Source organism: Myiozetetes cayanensis, unplaced genomic scaffold (assembly GCF_022539395.1).
Source record: "Myiozetetes cayanensis isolate MyiCay16 unplaced genomic scaffold, myiCay2020 scf1, whole genome shotgun sequence".
NCBI lineage: Eukaryota > Metazoa > Chordata > Aves > Passeriformes > Tyrannidae > Myiozetetes > Myiozetetes cayanensis.
The window spans coordinates 136,956,903-136,973,806 of NW_026086604.1; the positions used below are offsets into that span (position 1 = coordinate 136,956,903).

At 37.3% G+C, this 16,904-nt stretch overlaps 1 protein-coding gene across 1 annotated transcript in view; it reads right to left on the minus strand.

The window, feature by feature from the left end:
• ITGB1 (integrin subunit beta 1) overlaps positions 1–16,904 on the minus strand; it is a 45,029-nt gene that overhangs the window by 11,110 nt on the left and 17,015 nt on the right. Inside the window, exons 2-13 of the mRNA XM_050311480.1 lie at positions 13,699–13,768; positions 13,376–13,461; positions 11,633–11,855; positions 9,644–9,814; positions 9,086–9,324; positions 7,603–7,758; positions 6,535–6,630; positions 5,641–5,730; positions 4,814–4,954; positions 4,489–4,691; positions 2,326–2,564; positions 640–862 (exon numbers count right to left, since the gene is read on the minus strand). Of these exons, the coding sequence (XP_050167437.1) occupies positions 640–862; positions 2,326–2,564; positions 4,489–4,691; positions 4,814–4,954; positions 5,641–5,730; positions 6,535–6,630; positions 7,603–7,758; positions 9,086–9,324; positions 9,644–9,814; positions 11,633–11,855; positions 13,376–13,461; positions 13,699–13,768 (1,937 nt within the window). The remainder of the gene's footprint in view (positions 1–639; positions 863–2,325; positions 2,565–4,488; positions 4,692–4,813; positions 4,955–5,640; positions 5,731–6,534; positions 6,631–7,602; positions 7,759–9,085; positions 9,325–9,643; positions 9,815–11,632; positions 11,856–13,375; positions 13,462–13,698; positions 13,769–16,904) is intronic.

Sequence of the window (16,904 nt, forward strand, 5' to 3'; positions counted from 1 at the left end):
TTTTTAGCAGTCAGAACACTTATGTACCTTGGACTTAACAAAAGCCCTTTAATAAATTCCTCTTTCCCTGGATGACCCACAAACTTCAAAGGCAGAAAAAACCCCGAACTTTTTCAACACTTCTACCTGGAAAATGAATACTCTCAGAGAAGGCAGTGTAGGAACAGGATATTGACAGTGAAACAGTATCTGAGACTGTTTTGCAGGTTAAAAAGAACAAACTGAATGACAAGCTTTACAGTGGGGTATCACTCTGAATAACTCATTGAAAAAAGCAGAGTGAACAGGATTTTTATATTAAAAAGACTAAGTTTTTTTCTCAGCACAAATTTAGCTGCACAGGAATCAGCTCAGCCACTAAACCCAAACTTACTTCAAAGTTTTCATGCAGAAAATGTTTGGTTTCTAAAAATCTGGATTTCCGAAAGGAGGGATGCAAATTTCACTGGCCCACACAGGTCTAGGTTCAGTTTTGGACTGTCAGGTTAATCTGTTCCAACAGTATTTCAGAATAGAAGTTTCAAGCAAAAAGGTCAGCTGAAGTTTTAACTATCAAAGGGTTTGTTTTAAAAATCCTCACATATAAGTATCATAAACTCAAATGCAGAGAAGCTGGGACTTGGTGTTCTAGGTACGTACTTGTGCTCTGCACAGACACCGAGGCAAGTCTGACACATTTCACATGTGGGGCCTTGGAATTTGGGATCTGTACAATTGCAGGTGCCACATTCACAGGTTCCTCTTCCATTGCAAATCTGCCCATTAGATGCCATACATGGTGTAGTATCCAAGGAACAATCGCAGGCACTGCCAGTGAAGTTGGGGAAACACTCGCACACTCTGCATTTGCAGATACCATTTCCTGTGCATTGGAAAGATATTTTAGTGAAATCAAGTCTAATATAAAACATAAAATTTGTGACAGTAAGAAATAAATCTCAGGGTAGATAAAAGGAAAAGAAACCCTGGTGGAGAGAAAATGAAAACTCTAAAAAATTAAGAGGTACAAAATAAATTTTAGCTCCTTGAAAAACTACTTACATGCAGGCATTTCTCCTCTTTTCCCATTCTCCTACATTTATATTTCCTTTCATGAACAAAATAACAAGGCTAGGGAAATTTGATCAACAACAGTATGGTGTGATGACCATATCCCCTGGGTGGAGAGCACTGCAGCACTGCTTCAGTTCACAACTTTGTGTGTGTACAGATAGACTGATCACTCCTGTCTTTGTATCTATCACTAAACAAACATATAAAGCAAGACCTAAAAAGATGGCGAATGCACTGAGACTTCAGAACACAGAAAAATGAACCACCTTTGGCTCCACAGGACACCACCACTCAGCTGCTGTACTTCTGACCTCACACATCTAACCCAACTTCATGCTCCTTACACTCCCTACACAGGAAACAAGATGCCTGTGTCTCCAGAAAGAGGATCTGGATGATGAGAAAAGTTTTATGGCCACACTCCTCCTTCTCCATTGAGATATGAAGTATTTCAGTCAATACTTACCTGCCACCGTATATTTTGGAACACCACTGCTCCCATCCTTTGTGAAGCTGGTAAGCAGTAGTGTATTCTGAGCAAAATTAGGTATCTCATTACTCAGATAAACTTAGTGGCTTCACTGTTCTATTTTTGTATCACAAACAAAACTGAGGTAGTAGTTATAGTCCTACCAGATCCTTCCACGTGCAAAGAAACCTAAGGAAGTTATAGGACAAAGATATACGCAGCAAAATAACTTAGATACTGGCTGCTGAATGATTTTTTTTTTCAATTGCCTTTGATTTCAGGAATTACTTGACATCAAAGTCTTGCTTCAAGTGCTTAAGGTGTTTTTCTGAATCTTGCACATTCTAATCTTCACATACCTTTCAGAATAGTCTCAAGCATCTCACTGGTGTCCTGTCAAGCACCGAAGTCAAGCACTCACTATTACAAGTAAGCTGAGATCATTCTCTCTTTCTATCGACACAGTGGTTATACTGAGCCAGAATAACATAATCTCAGAACAGTTGCCTCAGCTTTCTTTACTACAATACCTGAAGGTAATTCTGTAATAAACAGCAGAAGTGAAGTTCACTTCATATACTTCTTGGAGCTGTGATTCAAGAAAGGTGAAATGTGTATTAAAATGCTGTATGTTCAGAGGGCTGTTTTATTTATAGATGTTTGCCATCACTAAACCTGTGGATACTCTCATGTCTGTTATCAAGTGGCTATGATCTTTAAGCTAATTACTCTGCTGGGTAGAGATGACAGACTTGTATACTGTTGACCAGCTTTGCCTGCAGAAAACTGAAGGGTTTTCTCACCTCCACAAATTAAACCATTGGATCGATCACAGTTGAAGTTGTCACATTCACAGTATTTGCCAGAATACACTTCATTGGTGTTTTCTCTCTTCTTGCATACGCATTGTCCACAAATGCATTCCCCATTGTTACTGCATATTTCTGTACTGTTCTCTCTCCTGCAGTAAGCATCCATATCCTCACTATTTACTTCATCTGTACTACATTCACATAGTCTTCCAATACGTCCTTCATTACATCTGCAAGGTAAAAAGATGACTGAAATTTTAACCTCAATTAAAAGTCCACAAAAATTGCACAGAGAACAGGAGTAAAAGTGAATCCTCTCCAGGGATGTTCCAAATTAAATTTCAAATGAGACTTCCAACTGACATCTATGTACCCATTCTTGAAGGAGCAAACTGGACTAAGTTGCTCTTATGCTGATTATCTCATCTGATATTCCAGGTGAGAAAGTACCTTTAACTAAATTATCACATAAGTCACTACTAATGCCTCTCATGTGACAGAATAGTAATTATTTTTTAGGTGACAGCGACTGTTCGCTGTAGCTGCTGTCATATTTCAGTGAAAAGATCTCCTATGAGCAGCAATTAAACAGATGATCTTCAGAGCTGCTGAACCGAGATCCTCATGGAGCAGCACTTCTCATTATCAAGGTTAAAATGTCGATGAACAAATGGAAGTTGCTCTCCTTCCCATCAGTGACTGCCAGACTGTTATAGGGTGTCCATCAGAGTCAACAGTTCATTGGGAAACTGCTACTGTTACAAAAGCAAAAGGCTGTGCTTACCCAAAGGTCTCTTCTCACCCATGCGAAACCACGGGGACACCAGAGCCAGTGACACCAAGTATAAGAAGTCTTTCTACACAAAGATGGGAAAATCTGTTCTCCTTACTTAAAAGGAACATCAAAAACTGACTGCAAAATGAGGCAATGGACCATAATACTGGATACAAAATGGCTTTTTCCTCAACTTACAGAACACTAAGCAGTTAGGGGGCCATACCTTGGTCTTTCAAAAACCCTCTTAACTACCAATGCTTCACCAGGCAGATTTGAGTCCATCTCACAGCAAAAATCCTCTAAGAGTGAAGGCAGTACCTTCTGCTTTGTTTTGATTAAGTCATATATTAAACCCTGAGGAATGACAATTCTTTCATTTCAATCACAGTTCACTGAGCAGGAATCAAAACTGTCTTCCAAAGTCCTAGATTTTATTCTCCCAGAGAAGATCTTAATTCCATTCTTCTTTTACCATTCTCATCTCAAGGGTTTCCAAGAACCAGTTTTCATTTTTGTTGTAATTTTCTTGGGGGAGAAAATAAGGATCAAACCTTTTTGACTTCCTAGGTTGATCATCAACCAGTCTCCACTGAAACTCTAAGATGTTGCACCACTTTCTTTTGTGTGTTAACTCCAGAAAGTTAAACAGAACTTTACTTAATTTTCAAATATGTAATAAGGAATACATTTTTAATCCAATCTCTGTGATGAGCAATAATGGACCTTTCAGAGGCATAAGTACACAAAAAATTATTTGTATTCTGAAAGTTTTATAGATATATGCAATTAGAAGAAACATTGAAACAAGAATCCAAAAGGTTAGAAATAAAGCAGGGAGAAGAGACAAAACAAAAGGTTTTTTTTTATGAGGTGTTGCTCTTTCCTGCTATGAAACAACTGGTGTTAATCTTGGTAGGAGCTCCTACCAAAAAACTAGAAAGCCTTTGAATTTCTCAAAATTAAGAGACATCACACTGGAAGCATATAATTACATCAGTATGAATACTTGCAAAACCATCACATTTTTGTTCCATAAATCCATAATGCTGCCCTATTACATGGACTTAAAAACTAAATAAAGAAACAGAAAAAGCAATAAGACCTATACCCTTTAAAGTACTGACTCAAGGCCAAATTTGAATTGTGACTTGTACAATATTGGTGATCTAATGATCAATACTATGAATTTCAGCATAAGGATTATTTGCAGAGATACAGCAGTATTTCAAAATACCCTAAAAGAAATAGGCCTGTAATGGTAATTCTTATCCTTTCATTATAAAAAACAGTAAACCCAAGTAAACCCTAGTTAAGGAAACAAAGATCTTGCTCATATTTCTCTTTTGCAAAAATAAACAAAATGTCTATTTATTTACCTGCATGCACCACATTCAAACGTTCCATTTCCTTCGTGGCAGGCTGGACTATTAGGTTCTCCTTCACTTTGACACTGACACTCACAGATGAACTGGAGATTAATTTCCACTTCTTCAGTGAATCCCAGTGGTTTAATTTTAATTGTTTCATTTTGTTCTTTCTTTGGACATTCGGTAGCTGTTACATTAATCTCGAATCTAACCTGCAAATAAATGGAGAGGTACATTACTAAAAGGAGTTTTGTCTGTACTGTTAAAAAGAAACCCTGTGCTGGACACTAAATGAATTTTGTATTTGAGTAGCAGCACATATACTGTATGTTACCTCGTCTCCAATTGAAATGTTAGAACATTTCCTTCCATCTTCTTGTGTATCATTCACTCCGTTCTTGCAGAAAGACTTATAACTGATTGTCACTCCTTTTGGTAGCTTAGTGTTTTCCAGGATAACCTCTGAAGAAAGGGACTAAAACAACAGTTATGAGTTAACTTCAAACTGAGTTGCATAAGCATTTTACTGAAGAAAAGACATTATACAACTAGGCATGGTCAGGCACCAATCCCACGGGCACACTGGAATTATGCAAGTTCCAAGAAATGTGCCAAGAAACACCAGCCCAAGGCTGCCCAAAGTCACTCTGTGGTGACTCCTTCTCATGTCTGAACCCTGTTACACAGGGTCAGAGCAGGTTTCCACAGACACTGGAGGCACTTGTTTGCTCTGTGTATTCCAAAGGAGAAATGAGGCTCATTTACACAACACAGCAATGAAGACAATACTTTGGGATCCATCCCAAGAGCCCCTGAGGCTGATGGAGACATTTCCTTTGGGATCAAGACGTCGCAAAGTGGTATTTTTTGCTTCCACTTGGAAGTGGAAGGAAGGCAAGATGTAGAGATGCTGAAGGAACAGTGTGGGTTTTGGTTGTGGATTTTATGTTTTGAAAGGGAAAATGTGGATGTTAACTTTTCTTTCTAGTGTCATCTAAGCTCTTATTGTCATAGTGTCTGAATATCTAATGTGGTTTTACAGCAATGGGGCATATTTATAGTGTAGTACACTAACTAATCCACTCTGGAGTCTGCTTGAAAAACTCATAATAATTTAGAAGCAAGAAAAATTAATACATCCCAAATAAAATCTGAACTTACGTTGTATGCATCAATGATCAGCTGAATCACATTGCTGGAGTTTGAAGACAATGTTCCCACTGCTGATTTTGGTATCAGATTTTTCAGTTCCTTTCAACATTTGCAAAAGCAGATGGAAAATTAGAGTCTTACTAGCAAACAAAGACAATTTGTAGTGTAAATGGTGATATAATGTGTTATTGGATTAACTAGTCAAGATCAAGTATTTAAAAAAACAAAGCTACAGTGTTGCCAGAGATCATCATGATTTTTCAGGTTATACACAGCACTATTAGCATAAACAATTATCTAGCCCTTTCTTCTCCTTTGAGTTTTCATGCTAAATTTGGTAACATACAACATGTCTTCAACCACACTTGGAGTACATTAAAGATAGGCAGGTATCTCTTTCCAATGGAAAAAAAAACCTTACAATTTGAATACACTTTAAACAAAACACCCAAACCCAAAAAACCACCTTGTTAGGTAAAAACAAGGAAAAATATGCATCTCCTTTACACAGTCATTTCCTGTTGCACAATCACATCCAGCCGTTTAGTTAAACATCAGGAATATAAATAGACCACAAGGGACAAAATATGTTATTTCATAAGAGTGTCTCTTGGTTCAGTGTCCAGACCCCCCTCAGCTATTTTGCTGTAAAAATGTTAACAAAAATTAACACTGCAAATGTGCTTTCCACTCCCTCCTACCTGTAAAGAATGAAGAGTGGCAAGGAGAAAGGGCACTTTTTCCCTGGATATTACACACACAGTCAGTTTTGATTTGAATAAGTAAAAAAGGCTCAATAATAAAAACATGAATAGCAAAATATTACTTACATTATCACTTACTTCCAAAATTATTTTAATTTGAAATAAAGCAATTTCAATGACTTCAGAGCAATTTCTTTACCTTATAGACTGCCTGAAACTCTTCAGTAACAGCAAAGATTGTCTGAATATTGTTCTCACTAAGTTTCTGTACCAGATGAGCAATAGAGGGATAATCCTATAAAAATCAAGCACAAAATGCAATTTAAATTTGGGACACACTGCTGGAAAATAATCAGAAATACTCTGACATCATAAATACAAATAATCTTTAGAAATATATGCAAGACTCTTAACTAGCCAGCTTATGTCACAGTCCTAAAGCAAAACAACCTCTGAAAACAAACAGGCACTGATTCCATATATGCCTCATGAAGATAGGTGTTTCTTGACAGTGGCATTATCCTATTCCCTGCCATATAAAGTCCCCAAATTAAATCCTTAATCTCAATGTTCTCAGAAAATTACCTTCACTGGTTTTCCATATGACTTATCTCCCTGAAAACCACTACCTTCTGGACTGCTTCATTAAGAAAAGATGAAATAAAATTGAAGTAATTTCAGGGTTTTATTGAACAATATTAATTGTTCAATAAAAAGTTAGGAATATACAAACACACAAACTTTGTAAAGTTTATTGTGTTTACTCCATCCAGTAAATGTTTCTCTTTCCACCTTTTGTCTGATCTACCTATCAATAAATGCAATGCTAACCATACTTTTACCATAAACCTTGCATCATAAAATTTCAAGCAGTCTTAAAAAAACATCCAAAATGCTGTTTTAGAGTAGTAAAATATTCTGAACACAGAAACTAGTAAAATGGTAAAATAATGGGACATAGCCATCACAGTAGTCCTACAGTGGACATGGAGGATTATTAGTTATCAAAAAGGTTAAAATCCAGCAGCACAAATCATAGTGTGAAAGTTGCCATCTCTTGAAAGTTTCCAATCAAGATTGGATTAATTCTTGTACATTTGCTTTAGTTAAGCTAAAGCAATTACATAAAGCTTTATGTAATATAGAGGTAAATGTGTGAAGTTCATAAGATGTAGTGGTCTGACACTATACCAGATGACCTAATGAGGTTTTTGAGCTTAAGCATCACAAAATATTAATTTCCCTAGAAGATGAGGTTAAGACTTACGTAATAGTGGCTCATTGTGTACACATTATTTTCCAGATGACATTTCCCATCATTTGGTAAAACAATTCCACCAAGTTTACCATCTCCTGCAAAGTGAAATCCAGCATCCGTGGAAAACACTAGTAGCCTTGTAACATTCCTCCAGCCAATTTGTTCCTTGGGAAAAAAACACAAATGGATTTTCAGTATTTTGTAACAATTTATTTTATATGACTGGAGACCAACACTTGAGCCATAAAACCATGAAAAAGTAGACAGACTTAGGAGAAGCCCCACAGCAAAGGTATCGCCCTGGAAAACATTTTTTCACGCGAATCTTGAGAGCACTTGCATTTAATTAAATGTCTGCTCTGAAACATCTGCCGCAGCTTTTTCATCAAAGGCAAGAAACACTCTTTTTGTGATATACTTTGATCCGTTCAGTTCTCACCAGAGCATCTGAAGAGCAACAGGGTGTTTGAAATCAGGCACATCAGTCCAGCTCTTTGATGCCAAGTCCACTCCTGTGCCACAGCCCGAGCACAGGGAGTGCTGGTGAGCAGCACTGCTGCAGGCTGTACTGCTGCAGGCTGTACTGCCCAGCATTAGGCTCTGAGGAATCACCAGGCTTTGCCAATCTAATGCAGATTTGTACCCACCACAGGGCTTGCCATGGCACTGTCCCATGAGCATCCTGGCCCACAGCTGCAGGGCCTAATTCTGTAACCTGCCCTTCCCTATTTTTTTTAAATTATTCCATTTAAATGGAATTTTGCTGCTTCAGCTAGGAGCTGAAGCCCTAGCTAATTGAAGGAGAGAAGACCATGTAAAAGTGTAATATAATACCAGTTACCACCAAAAAAATCTAGAACGCTTATGATTAACACTGCACTTTAAGATTCCAGATTGTTTCAGGAGGTCCCCAGTCCATTGCTCAACAGCAAAAATAATACGTTAACAAAGCAATAAACTTGGATATTGATATTTTGGGAGTCCATTTTGTACAGGAGCACAGAATAGTCTGTCAAGGCTACACAAACATCAAAGAATCTTCAGATCTTCAAAAGAAATTATAAAGCTTTCCATCTACTTCTGAGAAACCAGCAGAAGTTATAATACACCACATTTCTGCAACCACAACTACAAGAAGCTTAGAGACCTCTGAAACAATCTGAGAATAGTTGCTTACTCAGGATTTCACACACTTTTAAGCATAACTTGACTTTTCTTCTACAGCAAACTTTAAAAAAAAATTGTCTTGGGAACATATCTGTCTGCTGTGAACATGACTTCTGTTTGGCACTCTCACATTTCCCAGTTTCATTCATTCACTAGAGCTCTCCACAAAAGCCAAACACAGGTATCCATGCAGCCTGTCTCATCTATCCTGTCTTGTTCAAGTGAGGCAACATGTTCAAACATTAGCCACCACAAAACGCTAAGGCTGTATTCATCTAACAATTTCATTTAACAGAGTAGTAAAAAAAAGTTAATACACACTTACCCCACAAACTGCAACCTGCATTATTGCATCGAATCCACCTTCAGGAGAATCCAAATTCCCAGAAATGTGCTGTTTGCTTACAAGTTCATTGAATTTGTTTCCTTCACTGGTAAGGCTGAGCACATTTTTATAGCTAAATGGACTTGTACAGTTCTGGTCACCTGTACAGGGATTTCTGAGTTTGGCTGGTGTTGTACTGATATAAGGCATCACAGTTTTCTCCACAAAAGAGCCAAATCCTAAGAAAGAACAATAAAATCCCTGTAAGTTGAAGAATGGAAGTCTCATTTATATTATGACACGACAGAATTCAAACACGTTATAGCTGAGCTGGCATCAGAAATAGCTCTCATACTTGTTTATGTTCCGCTCTCTCTACCAAAACCAGGTACTCTTTAAGTTGTTCTATATATAGATTCTATATATAACAACATCTCATGTAATACTGCTAAGTTGGAAAAAAAATTTACTCCTCATACACAATCATGTGAAAAAAATCAGGAAGGACACTTTGGATTTTTAATTATTATTTTTTCAGACTAGGCAAATCTTTCTTACCAATTCGAAAATCTGAAGTTATTTTTTCCATTTCGAACATCAGAGCTGTTCCGAGACTTTTCACATTCTCTAAATCATCCTTCATAGAATAGGAGAGGTCCATCAGATAATAAAGGTCAATGGGGTAGTCTTCAGCTCTCTTAAATTTTAATGAAAATGTCTGGGGTTCCCCTGTTTCAGAGATTAAACAACAAATAGAAACCATTAAAAATTTCACAACTTCACTGACAAGAAAAATCCTTTCTAAGAAAAAACTTGGAAGCACTTACGAAGTTTGAATTTTCTCTGATTAATTAAAATGCTTAACATCAAATTATGATGAAGAAAATGTGTTTCTTTCTCATGTTCAACTTCACATTTCCAAGATACTTTATCTCCCTATAGAAAATACTAGCCTGCCAAAAATCAAGCCTCTGGTAGTTGCTGCAATTTCGAATCTTCACACTTGAAATCATTTTAACAAAGCTCCTGTAAGATCTAATAGCACAAATTTTCAACATCTATTTTCATCTACAATGACTCCGAAAGTTCTCAGTTAAAAAACACAGTTTAAATAGGTTTACACACAAAAAATCAGTTCTGGATGGAACACTGCAAATTACTTTGCACCACCAGGCTGAGAGCACAGAAATGTGACTGAGAGAATGGCAAATTACTCTTTGTTGTGATTGTAAGCCCAGATCCTGCATTTTACTGACAGAAGCGTGTAGTCCCATTTTGATGTTCAAAGATAGTGCAGAAGAATGGCACACACACACACACACACCACATACCCCCTTCCCTGGAAAATGGAAAAGCATTCCATATGAAGTAAGGAATAAAACTACAAGTTTTTTCCCCCTGCTCCCCTCAGTCACTGAACTTAAATGGTGATATTATTGCTGCTTAAGTTCACTTAATAATTAGGAAACATTTGCTTAACAAAAAAATCAGCCACCAAAACCTATTTAGATTTTCATTTAAAAGAGCCTGCACAGAAAGCAAGTATCCCCCTCTGCCAGTAAACAGGCCCTCACCAGAGAACTTATACCAAAAGAAGTGCTTATAAACAGAGTAATAATCTTTTGGGTAATTATACTCTGGTTGCTCAGGTCTCTGATGAAGAAAATTCTGTGTCAACAGAGAAACAATAATTTGGTTTGAAGTGAAAAAGTTCACATTAGGAATAAACAGGGGCAATACCAAAACTGCAAAATAACTTTCATTGCTTTCCTCTCCACATCACGCTCAGCTGCTTCACATCACCTTCCACTTAGTAATGCAATCACCACCAAGTAGCTGACCCCAAGCACAGGCTCTTACTCCAGGGAAATACAAGGCAGCTATTCGAGGTGTCTAAAGTACCTAAGAACTCTCCTTAAGGACAATCTCCATTGTGTTCAGGAACTGAGAGCCACTAGCCCTGGTCCTCCCCACCCCCGCCATTTGAATGAAAGTTCTCTTTAGGGGATGGAAATGGTACACATCTACTTTATTTTCATGACTGTAGTCCTGTGTCCACATCTTTAGCCTCTGGAAAGTATTATACGTAGCAATCCAAAAATCTTGCTGCATAACTACACAACCATTCCGTTCAGACACACAGACTTCAGACAGCAGCAGTACTTCAAGCAAAAGGAAATGCTCTCATAACTTCTCTAAGTTTTTGCTCACTGCTCTACTTTCATGCTAAGAAACCACATTGAAGAAAACCAACTACAGAATACTAAAAGCAAAACAATTTTACCTCTCTGATCCATGTATCAACCCATGCTGTACCAGTTTTCTCCTAAGTACTATCTGGAATGAGTTAAGAGTATCTTTCATAAAAATCAAACAGTACTTGGAGTACCTAAACACCCGGGGCTGACCTGAATAGCTCTGCCATCAATTCAGGTTATCTGAGCAACAGTAATTTCTGTAACAAAATGGTTACACACTCAAATCAAAAAATGCAGATGTGGTGGTGGCTGAAAAATCATAATGAGACTAGAACGAAACTGTCCTTACCAACTCTTAGTTGCAGTACTAATTTTTGTGGCTGGATCTGTGTAATGGCTTCTGGTCTCAGCTTCTCTGCAGCACCTTTCTTACGATTCGTTACTTCTCTGTTTTCGAGCACCTGTTTGCTACCTCTGGGATTTTCTATATCTTCCAGAGGGCAGCCTTTACTCTTTAGCGCTGCCAAGTCATCACACCGTGCAGATGTTGGCTCTCCTTCTTGCAAAAAGTCCTAGAAAACACAGGCAAAAGAGTATCAGGTTTACAGCTACGTGCAATTTGTTGTACTCTACCCACAGTAACTCTTTCTACAATGACTCCAATTTTTTTTTCAAAGTTTAGTAATAAAACATACAGTCCTGAAATGTATTAAAGGATACATCAGTGACTCCTATTTAGTCCTGGAGTTTGATTCTACTTAAATACTTATCTGTGTGTAAGATGTAAGTAAGATGAAAGAAAAAAATAAAGCCCAACGTCACCTCCATCACAAACAGGACATTCATTTAAATGGCTGCTCTAAAAGTGACAGTAGGTGGAAAATGCTTTCATCTTCACATAGTTACCAATAACATGAACCCACCTGTACAGCCTGCTTGGCAACTACCCTCTCTTTTAACTCTTTTTCTTTTTTAATTTAAGAGTAGCTTGGTACTGCACAACAAAATAATGGCCGTATGCTGACAGAGCAGGGCAACGACAGACAACTCTTATTTTGGGGAAATTCAATCAAAAAGTAAGATTCATAAGAAAAACTAACTGACATCTTTGTTCTGAACAACAAATTACCTCAAACCTAAAAAAAAGCTCTTAAACTCAAAGATAAATACATAAGGCTTCTAATTAAGAAACCTGGCAATTCTGATTCTGCCCCCTCCCAAATCTGCATATAAATAAATGTATCTTAGTGCTTGATAGTTCTTGATGAAAAAGACCTACTAGGAATCTGACAGCTCAAGACCAAATTTTAAAGTTAGTCAGTTTAATTAAATGTTGAAAGTTTACGAGCTGGTTTGGGGGATAGTAAGGAGGTACCATAAGGAAATAAATATGCATTATTATCTCCTAACAAGAAATAGTAAAATTTCTCAGTTTTCAATAACAAACCAGAGAAAAACTAAAGAAAGCATTTTCTTCTGTTTCTAACCTGAAGAAGATACTTTAGCATATCCTGGTTCAGTCACACAAATTTTGTATCACCTTATATTTTGTAATTTCCTGAACTTAATTTTTACTAACATAAGAAAGTTCTCTCTTTGTTTCATACTGAAACAAACCACCCACACACACAAACCAATCTCCTACCCCTCAAGTCTACCAATAACAGAAAACTAAAATTTGAACATTTTCTTATATAAAAAAAAAACCTTCCATCTCTTCCCCTACTACACCCACATCTGTCTAAAATTACCTCTTACTCTAATGTTTCTGGAAGAATATAATTAAGCATACCCAGACAGATTCCATGTAGGAATCATTTTAAGTAACTATGAAGATGGCCTGTAGGGTCTGTATACACTGAAGATTTGAAAAATGAGAAGTAAACACATTGTGAAAAGCATTTATACTCAAATCAGGACATCAGGAAAATCACAGTATCTGATTTTTAAGTACAAATAAGTATCAAATTGAGTAGCTAGGGGGAACTATTAGTAAAGAAAACAGACATTTCTATACAGTTAAATTAGTTACTAAAATTTGAAACCAAGGGGAAAAAACCCCAAACCATAAAAGGAATTTTGCAACACTTACTGTTTTTTTACACCAACCACAGTTTGGTCCTGCTTGTATACATTCCCCACATGATTTTGCATTAGCTTTTATGCAGTCGCTTCCACCTGGCAAGGAACACAAATCGGTCACCTCATTTACAAAAAGGTGTTAACCCTGGAATTTTATTTTGTTTCATTCTGGCTTTGTAATCTAAGTACAAACAGGTTAGTAACATGAGATATGACTGACCTACTGCCATTAGCATTTGTGTAACGAGGATATATCTATTTATACAAATAACTGCTAATCAGATACAGTTTTAAGGCAGCATTAAACTACTGCAGTGTAATCAAGTGACTCACCTTGCTGAGCAAACCCATTCCATATCAAGCAACAGAGGACCCCAGCATATGTGAGCAATTTTAAAGTAGTCTGAAACACAAAAGCAGAGAACCAAATTGCATGATTTATTGTCATGACTAAGCACCGAGAAGAAAATAAAAAATTGCACGAAACTGCAGACATGTAACTGTGTTTCAGAGGAGACAAGGAACAGGGAGCAGATGCAAATCAAACTATCTTAGACTTACCAGCTGGACATGTTTGTGGGCTACACTGTATTCAGAAAACATGAAACAGGGTAGCTTCTCAAATTACTTTAAAATACTTTGAAAAACTCTAATGCTAGGTAACTCAGCAAGCTATGAGAATTTGGGAAATGCTATTCAGTTTGGGGGGAAGAACCCAGACCAGTTTTTAACATCTTACAAAAAATATTTATGCTCTGAACATTATCAGAGAACTACTTCTAAATAAAGACACCACAGAAATACAAGATGTAAAAACAGAGCTTCTATATTAAAATCTCTGTTTTAAGATAAACACCAAGGACCTTTCCAAAGCATTTTCCTCAGAATTCAAAGGGCATTTTACAGCTTAACTTTGCACTTTATACTCCAACTAGAAATTTCCTCTCACAATATGCACCATAAAGCATCCTTGATATAAACTCTTTTTTTTCTTCTTTAGACAACAGAAAATTAATGGATACCATCCATATCAAAGCAAAAACACTCTACCCTTTGTTCAGCACTATAAATATTAATGAAAGCCTGGCAGAAAAAATACCTACACCCAAACTATATAATCTACATGCTTTATGAGACACAATTTGAATACTTATAAACTATTGACTTGTCATTTTCCCTAAATAGTTGAAAGACTTCACTTAGTACTGCAGAGGATTAAGTTCTATAATAGGTTTCAAGTAGACCTTTCTTTTTTGAAATTTTCTTCTACCCTAATAGCAGGTAGTCAGCCAGGGTCAGTTGTCACATCTTTTAAATTTTGGTACTATTTTAAATTCTACTTCTCTTTTACTCATCATAAGAATTCTGAGAACTTGGACAGTAGCTGCCAGTTTCTTCAGTCATCCTAAAATGTTATTGCTAATTAAAGCCTTTCCAATCATCCTGAAAACAATATTCTTAATAACATTTTGTTCTAAAAAATATCTTGCAACATAGCCAAGGAAAAGTGAATTTGGCAGAGCCTTCTAAAACTAACATGTCATTTTTCTAGAAGATGTACTATTTTTCATATAACTTAGCAACAAAGTGAGCAATGCTTAAATTAGTGCAGCAGTTGAGCTTTGGTTTTCCCACACGGATTTAGTGCCGTAACACAGTTGTTATTTTGCACATCCAGCCAGACCCAACCAAGAAAGGATGGCTGCTGATAAAGTTTCAAACAGAAGCCAACCCTTTGCTAACAACTTGTATCCAACAACAGTCTTAGACGGTTCATATTTTTCTGATAAATCATTTTGGCCCACTCTTCAGTGGATGCTGCAGTGAGAGGACGGGCAGTGGTGTTTAGACTCAGGAGAATTAAGAGAATATGCTGTGGAATGGCTTTGCTGGATGTTATGCATACGCACATAAGAAATTACTGATAATAAAATTCCCAACATTTGAACTGTGAACATATTATATTCTACTTAACTTTTGAGCATTACTTATTGCACATACGTAACTCCAGTTTTTCCCTCTGCCCATTGCTGCAGAGGTGATCACTCATTTGCAAAAGCTCTGTTCCAGGAACACTCTTTCATTAAGCCTCCTCTATAAATGATCACCTAAATTCAACTTGCACAACCACGAACGTCGATCAGAGGGGAACTGTGACCAAACAAACGCGAATAGGTGGAACACAGATGAAGGGACTGAATCAAAGCTTGGGAAAGACAGTGGTTACATAGTGTAGGAGCTCACCTACTGGACCAGGAGTCTGGAGGGCAAGGCCTTACCAGGCTGATCAACCTTCAGGTTCCTTCTTTCCTGCTTTTATGGTAGCTATGTTCTCTGTTCAAACCTTACTCCCCTCAAGTGAAAGGATATTTTGTTATTTGAGAAGCAGTTTTTCTTTCAGTACAGCCCAGAACAGGGTGGGCTTTTCAGAGAAAAAGAAACCCAAAGCTGCTGGCACCAGTTTAGTACCGTCCTTTCTGTTAGCCAAAATGAGAAAATTATAAACAGTTCACCTTTTTAGGGCAGACTAACAGCGGATGCACAGCAAGTCCACACAGACTATATAAATAAGTCAGCAAAGATGTGACACAGTGCTAAAACTATGATTAAGACCATTTGGAAGAGAAACGTTCCAGTGGAAATGCATCCGCATGATGAACGTAGTTCTGGGCACAGATTCCCTGTAAAGTTAACAAGGAAAATGTCCTTTTCCATATATGGCTAAGCCAATGCCTCTCCCAGAGCGAGCGCCTGCCCTCCGACGCACGCGAGCTCTTTTGCTTCCTTCGCCTCCGCGGCTTAACAGCTTATCCAGCTGCTGAGTTTCGGAAAAACTCAGGCAGAGATTTGCTAATTTGGATTCAGTTCTGATTGTTCTTCAATGCAAGCAAAGCGATGCCCATCCCCAGCCTGCAAACCTCCCCCGGCCTCTGCAGCAGCCCGGTCCCAGAGGTGTCAAATGCATTCCCTGCAAGTCACCAGACAGCACCACGAACTGCTCTGTTGGAGATTTTTCCATTAAGGGAATGAACCCAAACAAATAACTCCTAACTACACTAGACGGCTAAAGGAAGCCTTTGGAAAACCTTGGAACTCAGCTTTGTGTCAGTATTCAACCACAGATGAGACACACAGAAAAATAACCCCATTGTTAAAAGAAAAAAATTAATGTTTTTTTGAAACTTTTAACTATTTTTTATTATACTTGTTCTCCCCCTTTAAATCATTGACAAATATTCCAGAATTCTTGAAAAAGTAATTTTTTTTCCTTCCTGAAAAAAGAAGCCCAAAGCTTATAAAAAGTAAGCTTGCCAAGAACTGAAATCTCTTTTAACAACTATATCACCAGTTGGATTCTTTTTAAAAGGCTGCAAATGGTGTGCTGTTGAAAAACTGATCTTAAAATTATTTCTGCACATTTGTGAACCATACTACATATTTGTTAAATATTTTAGGAAAACAAACATGGACATAACCTTGAATACTTGGACTCATTGCTTTCCAAGTTGCTTTTTTTTTTTTTTTACTGTCTCGACAAA